We start from the raw sequence: 16851 nt of genomic DNA, 5'->3' as shown, positions 1-16851 counted from the left end.
GCCGACAGAGGCTTAAAAAAAAAAAGGTGGCTCCTTTTTTACATAAAACTGACAGTTCTCGCATGTTTTTTCCTCAGTAGCAGGATGTAGTTCAGTTGTCTTTTAATAACGGGCCTGGCTTTCGTATTTCAGCTAGCCCAGGTTAAAGGTTTGGTATGTAGAATGCCCATGGAACATGAAACTGACTCACAGAGTATCAAATTCTTAACCTTGGCACTTCACTTCATATTCTGAGTTGCCTAAGACATGTATGCGCCAGTAGTAAGGCTAAAGCTTAAGGATAATTTTAGACTGTAAATTTGCAGTTGTAAGATCTCCCTGCTAGCCACTCTCTTTTTCCAGACCACACTTGACTGTCAATGTCATCTTATGCAGGTTGCTATTGCTGGGGCCCCAGTCACTCTGTGGATCTTCTATGATACAGGATACACGGAACGTTATATGGGTCACCCTGACCAGAATGAACAGGGCTATTACTTAGGATCTGTGGCCATGCAAGCAGAAAAGTTCCCCTCTGAGTAAGTGCAAGCTTTTTTTTTTTATTTAATTGAGACAGGGTCTCACTCTGTCACTTAGGCTGGAGTGCAGTGGCATGATCAGGGCTCCCTGCAGCGTCAAACTCCTGGGCTCAGAGGATCCTCCCACCTCAGCCCCCGAGTAGCTGGGTCTACAGGCACGTGCCACCATGCCCGCCTAATTTTTTGTATTTTTAGTAGAGTCAGGGTTTTATCATGTTGCCTAGGGTGGTCTCAAATTCCTGGACTCAAGTTATCTGCCCACCTCAGACTCCCAAAGTGCTGGGATTACAGGCATGAGCCACGGGGCACAGCCTAATTCAAGCTTTAAAATGAAGATTATAAATTTTCAATTGTATTTTAAAAAATTGTCTTTAATCCTAATGAAAAATTCAAATACTGAAAAACCAAGACAAATATATTATACTAGAATAGCGTGGCTGTTTCTTAAAACTGAATTACAGGCCAGTTCATATAATGTTTCTTTACAAGTTATATTGGAAGCAGTTGTTTTTGCTGAAAAAAGTTAAGTACCTGACTTTCAAGGTGGAAAAAATTTTATGTCTGCCTGAATATATTTTACAAACAGTTCTTCTAGGGTCATGCTATAATTATAGATGTGTTCTAATATTTTAATTATAAAAAATTGAACACAAGATCTTTTTTTAATCTTTCATTGCATGTGGCATCTGGTTAATATGTTATAAATTTAATATTGAAAATACTGAATTCTTATTCTAACATTACAGTATAAGGAAGTTAATATGGTTAAGTATGATTAAATAAGTGAAATGGTTTTCCCAAATACTCTACTATTTTGCCTAATCTTCTAATATTTCCATTTCTCCAGACCAAATCGTTTACTGCTCTTACATGGTTTCCTGGATGAGAATGTCCATTTTGCACATACCAGTATATTACTGAGTTTTTTAGTGAGGGCTGGAAAGCCATATGATTTACAGGTGAGTTACTCTACATTTTCTAGTTAAATGCAGTCATGATTAGTGATTGATTACTTTGAAATCTATTAACTGTGGGGTAAGGCCAGATTTTTAGAGTGTCCATCCTCTGCTTAAGAGAACTAAAGTAAGAGGTGTATTTAGTAGTGCCTGTGGTTGGATAAAAATTAAGATTCTGTCGCAGTCAGGCTGACATACCTGCCTGTCAGATTACATGACTGTGTGTCTGTATCTGCTTGCAGTTTGGAAGCATGGAAAAGATGACAGGAAGTCCATTCACTGTTCTCCTTTGCTTTTCTTTTTCCACTTTGAAGGGTGAGGATATGCTATTTTGATTTCATGGTTGTAAAAGGATTTTTAGGGCCTGATTATATGGTCTTTTGATTTTCTTTTATTTTACATTGACATTGGAGGAAAAACCAGCAAGTTACTCTCCTCCATTGCTCAATTATTCATTGCTCCTTATTCCAGTTTTTCTTAAAACTGTGTTTTACTCCTTAAACAGATTATGTGCACACAAAAAATGAAAAAATTACTTTTTCCTTTTTAACATTTCAGTTGATATTTATGTTTAAACTATGAGATATTTATAGCAGTAATTTGGTTTCAGGACACCCTTACCTACCAAAGAACTTTGTTTATGTCAGTTATATCATCAATATTTCTCATGTAAGATATGAAAACTGAGAAAATTTTTAAATATTTTAAAATAATAAACTATCAGCTGGGCTCAGTGGCTCATGCCTGTAATCCCAGCACTTTAGGAGGCCAAGGCAGGTGGATCACTTGAGGTCGGGAGTTCAAGACCAGCCTGACCAACATGGAGAAACCCTGTTTCTACTAAAAATACAAAAATTAGTCAGGCATGGTGGCGCATGCCTGTAATCCCAGCTACTTGGGAGGCTGAGGCAGGAGAATTGCTTGAACTGGGGAGGCGGAGGTTGCGATCAGCTGAGATCACGCCATTGCACTCCAGCCTGGGCAACAAGAGTGAAACTCTGTCTTGGGAGGCTGAGGCAGGAGAATTGCTTGAACTGGGGAGGCGGAGGTTGCGATGAGCTGAGATCACGCCATTGCACTCCAGCCTGGGCAACAAGAGTGAAACTCTGTCTAAAAAATAATAATAATAATAATAATAATAATAATAAACTATTACATGTTAACACAAATCACATTTTTCATAGAGAAAAACTATATTCCAAAACAAAAAATAATTTACTGAGAAAAACAGCAATATTTTACGTTTTTCTAAATTCCTTTAATGTCTGACAGTAATAAAGAAGACACTTGCATTCTTATGTCTCTTTCTATACTCAGTCTGTTGTGATATGTTGTTTCGACTAAAGTACGTGAAGAAAAATTTGGCCTCACAGAGTATGTAGTTATGAAATGGGGCCAGGCGCAGTGGCTCACGCCTGTAATCCCAACACTTTGGGAGGCCGCGGCAGGCGGATTACCTGAGGTCAAGAGTTCAAAACCAGCCTGGCAAACATGGTAAAACCCCATCTCTACTAAAAATACAAAAATTAGCTAGGTGTGGTGGTGTATGCCTGTAATCCCAACTACTCGGGAGGCTGAGGCACGAGAATTGCTTGAACCTGGGAGGCAGAGGTTGCAGTGAGCTGAGATCGTGCCACTGCACTCCAGCCTGGGTGACAGAGTGGACTCTGTCTTAAAAAAAAAGAAATGGGAGAAGTATCTTAGCTTTTTCAGATAATTGTAGATACTATTCTTTGATACTGTACCAAAACTGGACAAGTGGTAGTTTCTTAAAGGTTGTGGGATTTTGTTTGTTTGTTCTTGTTGTTTTAAATATATATATTATATATACTTTTTATTATATATTTTTAAATTTTATATATATATATATATATATATATTTTTTTTTTTCTTTTTGAGATGGAGACTTGCTCTGTCACCCAGGCTGGAGTGCAGTGGTGTGATCTTGGCTAACTGCAACCTCTGCCTCCCGGGTTCAAGCAGTTCTCATGCCTCAGCCTCCCGAGTAGCTGGGACTACAGGCTCATACCACTATGCCCAGCTAATTTTTTTGTACTTTTAGTAGAGATGGGGTTTCACCATGTTGGCTAGGCTGGTCTCAAACTGCTGACCTCAGGTGATTCAAGGCCGTGGCCTCCAAAAGTGTTGGGATTACAGGCGTGAGCCACTACACCCAGGCTAAATATATATATATTATATATATATATATATAATATATACATATAATATATATATAATATATACATATTATATACATATAATATATACAATATATACATATTATATACATATAATATATACATATAATATATACATATAATATACATATAATATATACATATAATATACATATAATATATACATATAATATACATATAATAGATACATATATACATATATATACATATAATATATATAATATATACATATAATATATATAATATATACATATTATATATATAATATATACATATTATATATATAATATATACATATTATATATATAATATATACATATAATATATACATATAATATATATTATATATACATATAATATATATATTATATACATATAATATATATATTATATACATATAATATATATATTATATACATATAATATATATATTATATATATAAATATATATTTTATATATTATATATTATATAAAAATATATATTTTATATATTATATATTATATATAAATATATATATTTATATATGATATATACATATATATTTATATATATTATATATCATATATATATTTATATATGATATATAATATATAAATATATATGTATATATTATATAATATATACATATATGTATATATTATATATATACATATATGTATATATTATATATTATATATACATATATGTATATATTATATATTATATATAGTATATAATATATATTATATATAATATATATTATATATAGTATATATTATATACATATTATATATATAATATATATATATATTTTTTTTTTTTGAGATGGAGTCTCGCTCTGTCACCCAGGCTGGAGTGTGGTGGCGCGATCTTGGCTTACTGCAAGCTCCGCCTCCCGGGTTCACGCCATTCTCCTGCCTCAGCCTCCCGAGTAGCTGGGACTACAGGTGCCCGCCACCACGCCTGGCTAATTTTTTGTATTTTTAGTACAGACGGGGTTTCACTGTGTTAGCCAGGATGGTCTCGATCTTCTGACCTCATGATCCGTCCATCTCGGCCTCCCAAAGTGCTGGGATTACAGGAGTGAGCCACCGTGCCCGGCCTAAATATATTTTTAAAAGTAAATAGAGATGGGTGTCACTAAGTTGCCCAGGCTGATCTCAAACTCCTGAACTCAAGTGATCCTCCCACCTGAGCCTCTCAAAGTGCTAAGATTGCAGGGTGAGCTACCATGCTCAGCCAAGGAATTTTTTGTTGTTTTTTATTTATTTATTTATTTTAAATAGAGTTACTATGATTCCTGGGCTAGTTTCGAACTCCTGAGGTCAAGTAATCCTCCCACCTCAGCCTCCCAAGTAGCTGAGACTACAGGGAATGGGCTACTGCATCTGGCTTAAAGCTAGGTTTTAGTGTGGAATCTGAAGTGATATATATAAACTTCATACTCTGTCACATTAAAGTGTGGATCTTATACTTCAGATGGATCTTTTACCATGCATTGGCCATCTGGAAAATACTGGCTCACTGTGTTATGCCAGTCTTTCAAATATTGACTCCTTTTATTGTACAATATTTTTAAAATCACATATAATAATATTACCACTGATCTCATCGGAAAAGTGTCTAAGCATTGGGAAGCTCATTAGTTAATAGTAGTAGATGCAAGTTTTCCAAAATTCTAACTCAAAAGCCCAGATTTTATCATTGGCAACAAATACTGTCAGTGTTGTCCTTGAAGTGACCAGCTCACTTCATTCACTTTTGAGAAAATATTTACTGGATACCCTAAATAACCATAGTTGTCAGTCATACTTTGAAGTTAAAAATGGAGTTCCATTTAAAAAGCAGCAGTTCAGCTTGTGACTCATTCACACTAGTACTTTTCTTTGAGACATCTTGTAGCACAGGTGCTTTATGCATTCCCATTTCATAAACACAGAATATTAAAAAGACTTCTACTCAAAGGTTGTAACTTAACAAATTCTAATTTTTACTGCTACTTAATTGAAACTGACATTTTTCTTTTTTATTGGAAGTGTGTGGTGGTGAGGAATACTGTGACTTCTAGTGCAGTTTAATGATAGTGCCTTGATTCATGCTAACCAGCAGTTTTACTCACCTTTGCTTTTCCATCGTCACTGTAAATGCTGACACAACAAGTAAAGGCAAATAATGTCTTTGTGTTGTTCTAAAAGTAGTTTTGACCATGTGTATCCCTTGAAAAGGTTTCAGAGACCTCTGAAAGTCTGCAGACCACACTTAGAGAATAAACCATTGGTCTACAGATAAATCCATCATTAAGCCTAATGTTAAATAAGGAAATCATAAGATGAGGAGAGGAGCATTTAGATAGGATTTATTCTACAATATTGCATAGAAGCTGTGCTTCATATTATTAATCCTGTTAAAAATCTCTGGAAAGCTTTGGAAGAAGATGTATTACTAAATTCTTTTTTTTTTTTTTTTTGTATCTTTATTTTTTGTTGTTGGTAAGATCTATCCTCAGGAGAGACACAGCATAAGAGTTCCTGAATCTGGAGAACATTATGAACTGCATCTTTTGCACTACCTTCAAGAAAACCTTGGATCACGTATTGCTGCTCTAAAAGTGATATAATTTTGACCTGTGTAGAACTCTCTGGTATACACTGGCTATTTAACCAAATGAGGAGGTTTAATCAATAGAAAACACAGAGTTGATCATCACATTTTGATACCTGCCACGTAACATCTACTCCTGAAAATAAATGTGGTGCCATGCAGGGGTCTACAGTTTGTGGTAGTAATCGAATACCTTAACCCCACATGCTCAAAATCAAATGATACATATTCCTGAGAGACCCAGCAATACCATGAGAATTACTAAAAAAAAAAAAAAAAAAAAAAAAAAAGACATTAGCACCATGTATTCATACTACCCTATTTTCACTTTTAATAGTATTATAAACTTCATGAACTTAATTAGTGTATTTTTACAGTATACTTTTGAGTTTGTTAAAATATGATGATATTAGTGATTGGTTTGGTTCAGTTCCAGAATCTCTGACTAGTTACAGATTTGATAGCACTTAAATGTAATTAAATAGCTTATGCTTCATTGCTTGGGCATATCCAGCATGTTATGAACTAATAACTATTAAACTTGACTTAACCAGTCATTCATTAATGATTTTTTAAGGATAACTTAGTGGCCTCCTAAAGACACTTGTTTTGGCACTGACCAGTTTTTAGCCAATTTAATCTGTATCTAGTATAAATAATTCTCACTTTTCTTTGATGATATTAACAGAGTGGGCTTTTCCTTTTGCATAAAGGCTAGTAACTGTATATGTAGCATGGATTTATTTAGTCATGATATTGATAATTACAGGCAGAAAATTTTTAACCAAATGATTAGAGCTTAAATATTTGCAGGCAAGTTTTTTTTTTTTTTTTTTTTCCTTTAAGAAAAGGAAAAAGTACATATTCACTAGAATTCTTCAGAAAATTTAGTGGTGCCAGTTTCCATTTGGTATTTCCTTATTAAAATATTCTAGAATTTTAAGGAGATTGAAGGGAATCACAGTGGGGTGGAGAGACCTGGGTTTGGGGAATGACAGAGAGAAGAGGTGGTGAGGGCCTGATTAAAAACTAAGCAGAAGTAGTTTTAACAAAAATACTCATTAAAAGGTTTGGAAACTGAAATTTAAACAACTAGAATATTAAGGAAACCAGAATCAATAAATCACTGTCTTGCCAGCACAGCTACAGAGTAACATGATTCAGGGAAGGAAAATTTCCTTAGAGTTACTTTTATAATTCTTTTTTTTTCTCTCTTAGGTTTAGAAATCTTACAGATTTAAACTTTATCCTTTTAAAATTATTTGACCATAATTTAGATATTGTAAGCTTAAAATACAAATGTTTACAGATAACCTCTTTACCATAAACTAATCCCTGGCAAACCATGGCTCTCTTTTTTTGGTGTTTAAAGCCTATAAACAGTTTTCTTGAATGATCATGAACTTTTCTTGGTTTAGCACTAGGATTTAGCTATGAAGAGAGCTCATAGGCTTTCAGGTGCTAATTGAGATCTGCCCTGTTAGAGTCTTGGGGTGCTAGATTGGTCACATTGACACCAGTGGCAGGGAAGGCATCTATGAGTTTGATGCTTTTTATCACACACTTCAGTGTTGAGAAAGTTATTACCAATACTTTTAAACAACACTCCAAGACAATTTGCTGTATTTCTTTCTCATCACTACAGAGAGAGTAGATTTCCCCGTAGAGAGCACAGCCTCCATTAGTAAGGTTGGTGACTATTGGTAAGAGGTGGACTTCATTGACACCAAGTGGGAGGTAGGGAAAGCCCAGAAATGGCAGGATGATATGGTGGTTCTGTCGTTGGGAAAGGTATTGGGTTTTGCTGTTTGTATTTATACTGTATAATAGATACCACACTTTTTCTTATTATCTGTATATGTATTGCTTTTCATGTTTGATATTTTCCCATGCCAAGATTTGTTTATATATATTTTCAATGTTAAATTAAATTGATTTGGGTAACTTTCTTCCCCAAGAAAGTATTTTCCCCCTTAAGTATATATCTGACTGTGGAGGGTGTTTTGTTTTGTTTTGTTTGGACTAATTGGCCTCGAAGGATCTATCCTTATAATATATGCAAAGTAGAAATGGTATACAGTAGCTTTTAAGCAGCTACTCCATTGAAACCTCTCACCCATTTAGGCTGTTTCTTCAAAATGGCATCTCTTATTTTACCGAAACAAACTTAGAAAACTTCATGTACTCTGGAATTCACAAGTGTTTTCCTTTTGCACGTTGCCTTCTCCTTTCCTCCTATCACAAAGAATGCTTCTGTTATCACTCCCAGTCACTTAAATGCCATTCTGCTTCTTTAGTGGAAAAAAATACCTGAATGAATTCACTTACAGAAAGACAGTTTGACTGAATTTGCTTTTTACAACCAGTGTGGAAAATATCATAGTCAATTGAGGTAATCAGTAGAAATCTCACTAAAATTTTGTACCCCCTGAGTATGGGTAACAGCTTAAATGACAAGAATATATAAAAGTAGCAACAGTTTAGTGGGAGCCAAAAAGCACTAGGTTAAATATCATAGTACGTTTTTAAAGACGTGATAAATGTGTACACTTGAACAACCATCCAGAGGGATAGTTACTTGAGCATTATAGAGTAGTGGAACTCAAAATTTAAGATTCATCTGGGATACTTACTAAAAGAAATGTGGAGTTTTGAATCTTACTCTTAAAAATGTGTATTCCCAGGCTAGGTATGGTGGCTCACACCTGTAATCCTAGCACTTTGGGAGGCCAAGGCGGGTGAATCACTTGAAGTCAGGAGATCAAGACCAGCTTGGTCAACATGGTGAAACCCCATCTCTACTAAAAGTACAAAAAAATTAGCCGGGCATGATGGCGTGTGCCTATAATCCCACCTACTCGGGAGGCTGAGGCAGGAGAATCGCTTGAACCTGGGAGGCGGAAGTTGCAGTGAGCCGAGATGGCGCCACTGTAGTCCAGTCTGGGCGACAGAGTGAGCTTCTGCCTCAAAATAAATAAATAAATAAAAATTTGTATTCCATTGATTTGGGTAGACACCAGGAGTGTGCATTTCTAACAAGCTTTCCAGGAGATCCTACAGTAAGTCATCTATGGACTACTTTAAGAAACCCTTCCATAGAGAATGGAGTTGGATTAATAATAGGTGATTTTTTACACTGGACTGATTCACAAGAGCCTAAACAGTAGTCCATGAAGCTGCTCATCTGTGGTAACTATTTGGCCCCTTCTCACTCTGAAAGCAGCAGGAGATGTTGTTTACTTTGTTTCTATCTCCTTTGTCTGGAGATTAATTTTGGAACGAAAGTTTTTCTCTCTATGCCATTCCTGGTTCTTTTCCAAAGCCTCATACAAGAGGATTAGGTCACAATGCATGCATTACCTTTTAAAAGAATGCGATATTGATACCGATGCTTACTTTTTTTTTTTTTTACTACTTGTTTTATTCCTTCCGGAAAGTATAGCCCGCCTTTCTATAGCATAGTTCTCTTTAGGTGGAATGATTCCTATAAGATTTCTCATTATTAAATCATGCATTTTTCAAGATGGAATCAATCTTTGATTTAATCTAATCTGAGATTCTCATTTGTTAGAAGAACAACCTACATGCTAGAGAGAGAGGAGGAAATATACCCGTGACCACACAGCCGGTTAGTATCCAGTTGGTGCTGGACTCCAGCCAGCCAGGTGTCCTGCCTCATGGTAGTTAAATGATATATAGAAAAGGGAAATTTTTAAAGAAATATTTATTAATATATTCCTATAAAACATTTTAAAGGTAACCACATAAAAATGGTTAATTTTTCCATTCCAAAGTAAATGCTAAGCATGCTTATTAATGAAGCAGTACTTCTAATTAGTATATGACATTCTGAAGTTAATTAAACTCATTGCACTAAATGTGTCTTCCTTGGTATAGTGGGGGATTTGAGGATTGGAATATAGAGTAGAGTGCTTGCTTAAGCCTGGGAGCCCATCTTTATAGCTATTTGATGTAAGAAAAGAGACATGGCCATTTCTAAACTATATAAGGTGAGTGTGTCTATTCCCAGCAGATATAAAGGAAAAAGGAAACTTTTTTGACTCCCACCTTCCCAGCCTCACCCAGCCTCACCTAGCCTCACCTATCCATCTTCCAGCCTCAAATATGGAGATGTTAGTGCAAGGTGCTGGGCTCTAGGTAATCATTTCATAAGTCCTTTACAGATAAAGAAAAAGTAGTGTTTGTATGTTTGTTTTTAAGTAACCCCAAAACAAATTTATGTTGTATTCAGCAAAATTGGAATTCAGGTGTTTAATTTTAGAACATAAAGTGCCTGCTGTTTTAAGCATTGACTTGTATAAAAAGAATTGCATGTCTCACTCCAGTAAGCTTATGGGTTTTCTCATTTTTAGGTATATGGCTTTTAATCATGTAAAGTGAAACATTAGTTTTGTTGCATTTTATTACAGGTTCTTTGTTGCAATAAAGATGCTGCGGAAATTAATTGATTTAAGTGTTCCTTTTTCTCCCATTTCCCCATGGGAAATGTACAACCTTGCCTTGATTAGTGACAACTGTGGAGTGACTAATACACATGAACAAGGTCATGTGCTTGCAGTGGAGAAGAGAAACTGCAGTATGAAGGATTACATGGGGGTTTTAGTATAAACACTAACCAAAATGCATCCAAGCCCAATGGGAGGTGTGCAGAGAACTGCTTTCTATCTGCAAGTGGTTCCCAACATCCAGCGGTTGATACTACAAGGGTAAATGGTGCTTAGAGCCAGTGAGGAGCGTATCCCCCTGCCCCAACCTCCACCCCCGAGCAGCTGGGGGTTTGTGGGAATACCACCTAGAGTATTCTCTACTGTCCAGGTCCACCTGGGCTTCTGCAAGCTGTCCAGGAAATTTTTTTTTATTTTTTTATTTTTTTGAGACAGTCTCGCACTGTCACTCACCCAGGCTGGAGTGCAGTGGCACAATCTTGGCTCACTGCAAGCTCCACCTCCCGGGTTCACGCCATTCTCCTGCCTCAGCCTCCCAAGTAGCTGGGACTATAGGCACCCGCCACCATGCCTGGCTAATTTTTTGTAGTTTTAGTAGAGATGGAGTTTCACCGTGTTAGCCAGGATGGTCTCGATCTCCTGACCTCTGACCTTGTGATCCACCTGCCTTGGCCTCCCAAAGTGCTGGGATTACAGGTGCGAGCCACCACGCTGGGCCCCTACTGCCCAGGAAACTTTGAGGGAGTTTAATGTACTATGTTTTTCAGAGGTTTCTGGTTTTTTTGTTTGTTTGTTTGTTTTTTAGGTGGAGTCTTGTTCTGTCACCCAGGCTGGAGTGTGGTAGTGCAATCTTGGCATACCGCAACCTCCCCTGCCCAGGTTCAAGCGATTCCCCTGCCCCAGCCTCCCAAGTAGCTGGGATTACAGGCGCCTGCCACCACACCTGGCTAATGTAGAGATGGGTTTTCACCATGTTGGCCAGGCTGGTCTCGAAGTCCATAATGACCTCAGGTGATGTGCCTGCTTCAGCCTTCCAAAGTGCTGGGATTACAGGCGTGAGCCACCACGTCCGGCCTGACAATATTCTGTTTTTTTGAAGTTTTATTAGAGAAAGGGCAGAGGGGAAGCAGATGAACCCCTCTGAAATAAGTAAATGTGGGTTTGTGTGATAATCCTTTCAGAACAGAGGCGTAATCTGGATTCTGTAACCCTCAAGTTGTATGTGAAGTATTGCATGAAAAGTAGTAGTGTATTATTCTGGAGATAGGCTCTTTGGCTTTATCAAATACTCAAAGGGATAATGACCCCAAAAAAGTTAAGAACCACAGCTGTATTAGGGTCTTAAACTTTTATTTTGTATACAAAAATTATTAGGAATAAAGATGATTTTTAAATAAGGGACTGCTAGGCCGGGTGCGGTCGCTCATGCCTGTAATCCTAGCACTTTGGGAGGCTGAGATGGGTAGATCACTTGAAGTCAGGAGCTTAAGACCAGCTAGCCAACATGGTGAATAAATTTTTACATACTAAAAATACAAAAATTAGCCGGGTATGGTGGTACATTGCTGTAATCCCAGCTACTCGGGAGGCTGAGGCAGGAGAATCGGTTGAGCTTGGGAGACAGAGGTTGCAGTGAGCCAAGATCACGCCACTGCTCTCTAGCCTGGGCAACAGTGTGAGACTCCATCTCAAAAAAATAAAAAGTAAGGGACTATTGTAGATGAGTGCTTCCTAACCTTTTCATCTTGTAACAAAAAGAGACACTCGTATGACACAGGGATAAACAGGCACACTGGGTTAAGCTGTTAAGGCTGCTTGTAGCCAGAAGTGACTGTCCAGGCCCACCTCAGCTCTAAAGAAATTAGTATCTCATTATACATATGATCTATTTATGGCACTATGGTTGGGAAATTTTATAGATCACCTTGGCCTATCAAAAATCAAAAATCAGCTTTCACCTGACACAGTGGCTCATGCCTGCAGTCCTAGCACTTTGGGAGGCTGAAGTGGGCAGATTGCTTGAGCTCCCAAGTTCAAGGACAGCCTGGGCAACATGGTGAAACCCCATCTCTACAAAAATACAAAAACTACCTGGGTGTGGTGATGCATGCCTGTAGTTCCAGCTACTTGGGAGGCTGAGGTGAGAGGATCACTTGAGCCTTGGAGGCAGAGGCTGCAGTCAGCTGAGATCACACCACTACACTCCAGCCTGGGCGACAGAGCCAGACCGTGTCTCAAAATAAATTATTATTTTTTTTAATTAGCTTTCAGGCCAGACAAAGTGGCTCACACCTGTAATCCCAGCACTTTGAGAGGCCAAGGCGGGAGGACTGCATGAGCTCAGGAGTTTGAGACCAGCCTGAACAAGATAGCAAGATCTTGTCTCTACTAAAAATTTTAAAATTAACTGAGCATGGTAGTGCACGCCTGTAGTCCCAGCTACTCAGGAGACTGAGGCAAAGGATTAATTGAGCACAGGAGGTCGAGGCTGCAGTGCGCTATGATTATACTACTGCAGTCCAGCCTGGGCAACAAGACCCTGTATGCATACTGTGATGGAGGTGTAGACTTCCAGCTGTAGAACTCCAGTGCCCCAGAGTCGGAGCAAGTGCTACAGCATTGAAGCCTTTTGACTTCCCTTTGGCCCTTTTAACCTCACCCACCCCACCCAATGGATATGAAGAGGCAGATAATGATCCCTTGGTGCTTTTGTGGGGAGCAGAGTGAAACAGTCACAGTATGAGAATCTCATAACCAGAGTATAATTTTATTTTGGGTTCGGTGTAGTTTGGGGATTTACCAGGATTTAAGGATTCATCTGCTGGCTCTATCACCCTGGAAGATGTTGAGCTCCCATTGTAATTTCAGCTCTGAGACACAGATTGTTCGGTTTGCTGTTTGTTCCTTACTCCTTACTAAAAGATGCTCTCTGTAAATTGGCCTCCAAACCTGTGTTCTTAAAATAGAAGTTTGCAGAAGCAATTAGCCAGGATAGTTGTCCTTAGCCAGCTCCAGGATTCCCCCATCTTTATTGGAAAAACACCCTGTAGATGTGGCATAGCTTAACATTCTACTCACAGGTGACAGTTACTTGCAGGAAGGTCAGTCCTCTGGCCAGGATGGTTCTGGAAACCACACAGCTCCTCTGTAAAATGAACTCTCGGTGCTGGCTTAATTACTGAGCACATACCTGGTCATAGTTGCATCCCTAAGCATGCATGTGTATACCACTGTCTGCAGTTCAGTTGGGTACTTGATGTGTTGCCCTGCCAGTTAATTGCTTTAAGCTGTCTCAACCGTCCATTCCTCTTTCCTATTGTTGCTCCTTCCCCAGTCTAGGTCTCACGATCTCAGTGCTGGGTAAATACAGCAGCTCTCTATCCACCCTGAGTTCAGGGTGAAGAATAGAATTCCAAGTGACTTCAAATAAGCATTTCTCAACTTTCATTTAGCAAATATTTAGGAACAATCATGTGCCAGGTCTGTGCTAGGCCATTAGAAAACAGAACTGAAGAGGATACAGTCCTTGCCCTCAGTAGGCTCTCGGGACCCACTTCACTTTCCACCCAGAAGCCACTTCCTTTAAAGGAAGCTTTTTTTATTCTTTGAGACAGGGTCTCTCCCTCTGTTGCCCAGGTGGGAATGCAGTGGCATGAACACACCCACTGCAGCCCCAACCTCCCAGGCTCAGGTGATCCTCCCACCTCGCCTTCCCAAATAGCTGGGACTTCAGGCACGCACCACCACTCCCAGCTAATTTTTTAATTTTTTGTACAGATGGGGGTCCCACTTTGTTCAAACAGGCTGGTCTTGAACTCCTGGGCTCAAGCAGTCCTCCTGCCTCAGCCTCCCAAAGTGCTGGGGTCATAGGCATGAGCCACCATGCCCAGCCTGGCAAGCTAATTTTTTCCTGCCCAACTTCAAGTGGTGCTCTAGTCCCTAATCAAATCCAAGTTCTGGCTGACATTCAAGACCCTCCAGCCAGGCACAGTGGCTCACGCCTGTAATCCCAACACTTCGGGAGGACAAGGCGGGCAATCACCTTAGGTCAGGAGTTCGAGACCAGCCTGGCCAACATGGTGAAACCTCATCTCTACTAAAAATACAAAAACTAGCCAGGCATAGTGGCGTGCACCTGTAATCCCAGCTACTCTGGAGGCTGAGGCAGGAGAATTGCTTGAACCTGGGAGGTGGAGGTTGCAGTGAGCCGAGATTGTGCCACCACACTCCAGCCTGGCAACAGAGTGAGATACCATTTCAAAAATAATAATAATAATAAAATAAAATAAATATATATATACACACACACACACACACACACACACACACACACACACACACAAATTAGCCGGGCATGGTGGCACATGCCTGTAAATCCCAGCTACCCAGGGAGGCTGAGGCAGGAGAATTGCTTGAACCCAGGAGGCGGAGGTTGCAGTGAGTTGAGATCATGCCACTACATTCCTGCCTGGGCAACAGAGCGAGACTCTGTCTAAAAAAAAAAAAAAAAAAGCCTGGCCAACGGCCAATATGGTGAAACCCTGTCTCTACTAAAAATACAAAAGTTAGCTGGGTATGGTGGCATACACCTGTAACCCCAGCTACTCAGGAGGCTGAGGCAGGAGAATCCCTTGAACCCAGGAGGCAGAGGCTGCAGTGAGCCAAGGTCGCGCCACTGCACTCCAGCCTGGGCAACAGAGAAAGACCCTATCTAAAAAAACAAACAAAAAACACTCCGGGTGAGGTGGCACACGCCTGTAATCCCAGCACTTTGGGAGGCTGAGGTGTAAGGATCACTTGAGGCCAGGGGTTCGAGACCAGCCTAGCCAACATGGCAAAACCCCATCTCTACTAAAAATACAAAAATTAGCTGGTTGTGGTGGTGTACTCTTGTAATCCTAGCTACTCAGGAGGCTGAGGCATGAGAATGGCTTGAACCTTGGGGGTGGGGATCACAATAAGCTGAGATTGCACCACTGCACTCCAGCCCAGGCAACAGAGCAAGATCTTTTCTCAAACAAAAACAAAAACAAGAAAAACTTAATGGAGGATTAGATTAGTTAATATACATAAGCACATGGTGCCTGATATACAGTAACTCAATAAAGGTTATCTCAAATTTAGCATTTAATTTCTTTTTTTTTTTTTTTTTTGAGACGGAGTCTTGCTCTGTCAACCCAGGTTGGAGTGCAGTGGTGCCATCTCGGCTCACTGCAACCTCTGCTTCCCAGGTTCAAGCTATTCTCCTGCATGACCCTCCCGAGTAGCTGGGATTACAGGCATGTGCCACCGTGCCCGGCTAATTTTTGTATTTTTAGTAGAAATGGTGTTTTACCATGTTGGCCAGGCTGGTCTCGACTCCTGACCTCAAGTGATCCGCCCACCTCGGTCCCCCAAAGTGCTGGGATTACAGGCATGAGCCACCTCACCCAGCCTAGCATTTAATTTCATACCATACTGTTTGCTACCAGTTTTGTTTCTCCAGTTAGATCACAGACTCTCAAAGTGGTACCTTTACACTTGCTTAATTCTCACCCATAATACCTACTGCAGGGTCAGATATATATGAGATACTTCAATACCAAAACAATTTTCAAATAAAAATATCTGACATCCCCCATTTAGGGTTGTCCGATTGATAGCTTATAGGTTCCTAAGTACCCATCTACCAATTTGTTTGTAAGGGCAAAAGAAACCAAATCCTTCCCAAATTTAAGCTTTTAGAACTCCTTTTTCAAAATGTCCTTGTAGTTTGTATTCTTTATCCCCCACTGAGGCTTCAGGTCAGGAGATATTGTCCTTCTCAACCCTAGTTGCTATTATAGTTGCCTGGGCAGCTTTTAAAAACATTCATATATAAGTCCCTCCCAGGATCCATTACATCAAAATGGGGAGGGGAGGTCCTGCCATCCTTTAATTTGTTAAAAATAAGTTCTCTAGGTGATCCTAATGTTTAACAAGAGTACAGTCTCTGGCCAGGCTTGGTGGCTCACGCCTGTAATCCCAGCACTTTGGGAGGCTGAGGACGGCAGATCACCTGAGGTCAGGAGTTCGAGACCATCATGGTCAACATGGTTAAACCCCACCTCTACTAAAAATACAAAAAGTAGCCAGGTGGTGTGGCACACACC

The 16851-nt window shown here is 39.2% G+C and overlaps 1 protein-coding gene across 7 annotated transcripts in view; it reads left to right on the top strand.

The window, feature by feature from the left end:
* DPP8 (dipeptidyl peptidase 8) overlaps positions 1 to 10719 on the top strand; it is a 75885-nt gene extending 65166 nt beyond the window's left edge. For 6 of the 7 annotated variants that reach the window (XM_009249924.4, XM_024232571.3, XM_009249928.4 and 3 more), the window contains 3 exons: positions 376 to 518; positions 1366 to 1477; positions 6148 to 10719. In XM_009249924.4, coding sequence (XP_009248199.1) covers positions 376 to 518; positions 1366 to 1477; positions 6148 to 6270 — 378 coding nt within the window. In that variant the 3' untranslated portion in view covers positions 6271 to 10719. Of the gene's footprint in view, positions 1 to 375; positions 519 to 1365; positions 1478 to 6147 lie in introns of those variants that run through there. The other variant, XR_008514137.2, reaches the window with a different exon arrangement.
* The last annotated feature ends 6132 nt before the right edge of the window (positions 10720 to 16851 follow it).

This window comes from Pongo abelii, chromosome 16 (assembly GCF_028885655.2).
Source record: "Pongo abelii isolate AG06213 chromosome 16, NHGRI_mPonAbe1-v2.0_pri, whole genome shotgun sequence".
NCBI classification, from domain to species: domain Eukaryota; kingdom Metazoa; phylum Chordata; class Mammalia; order Primates; family Hominidae; genus Pongo; species Pongo abelii.
The sequence above is the reverse complement of the archived record's forward strand: the minus strand, read 5'-3'. Positions and strand labels throughout refer to the sequence as shown.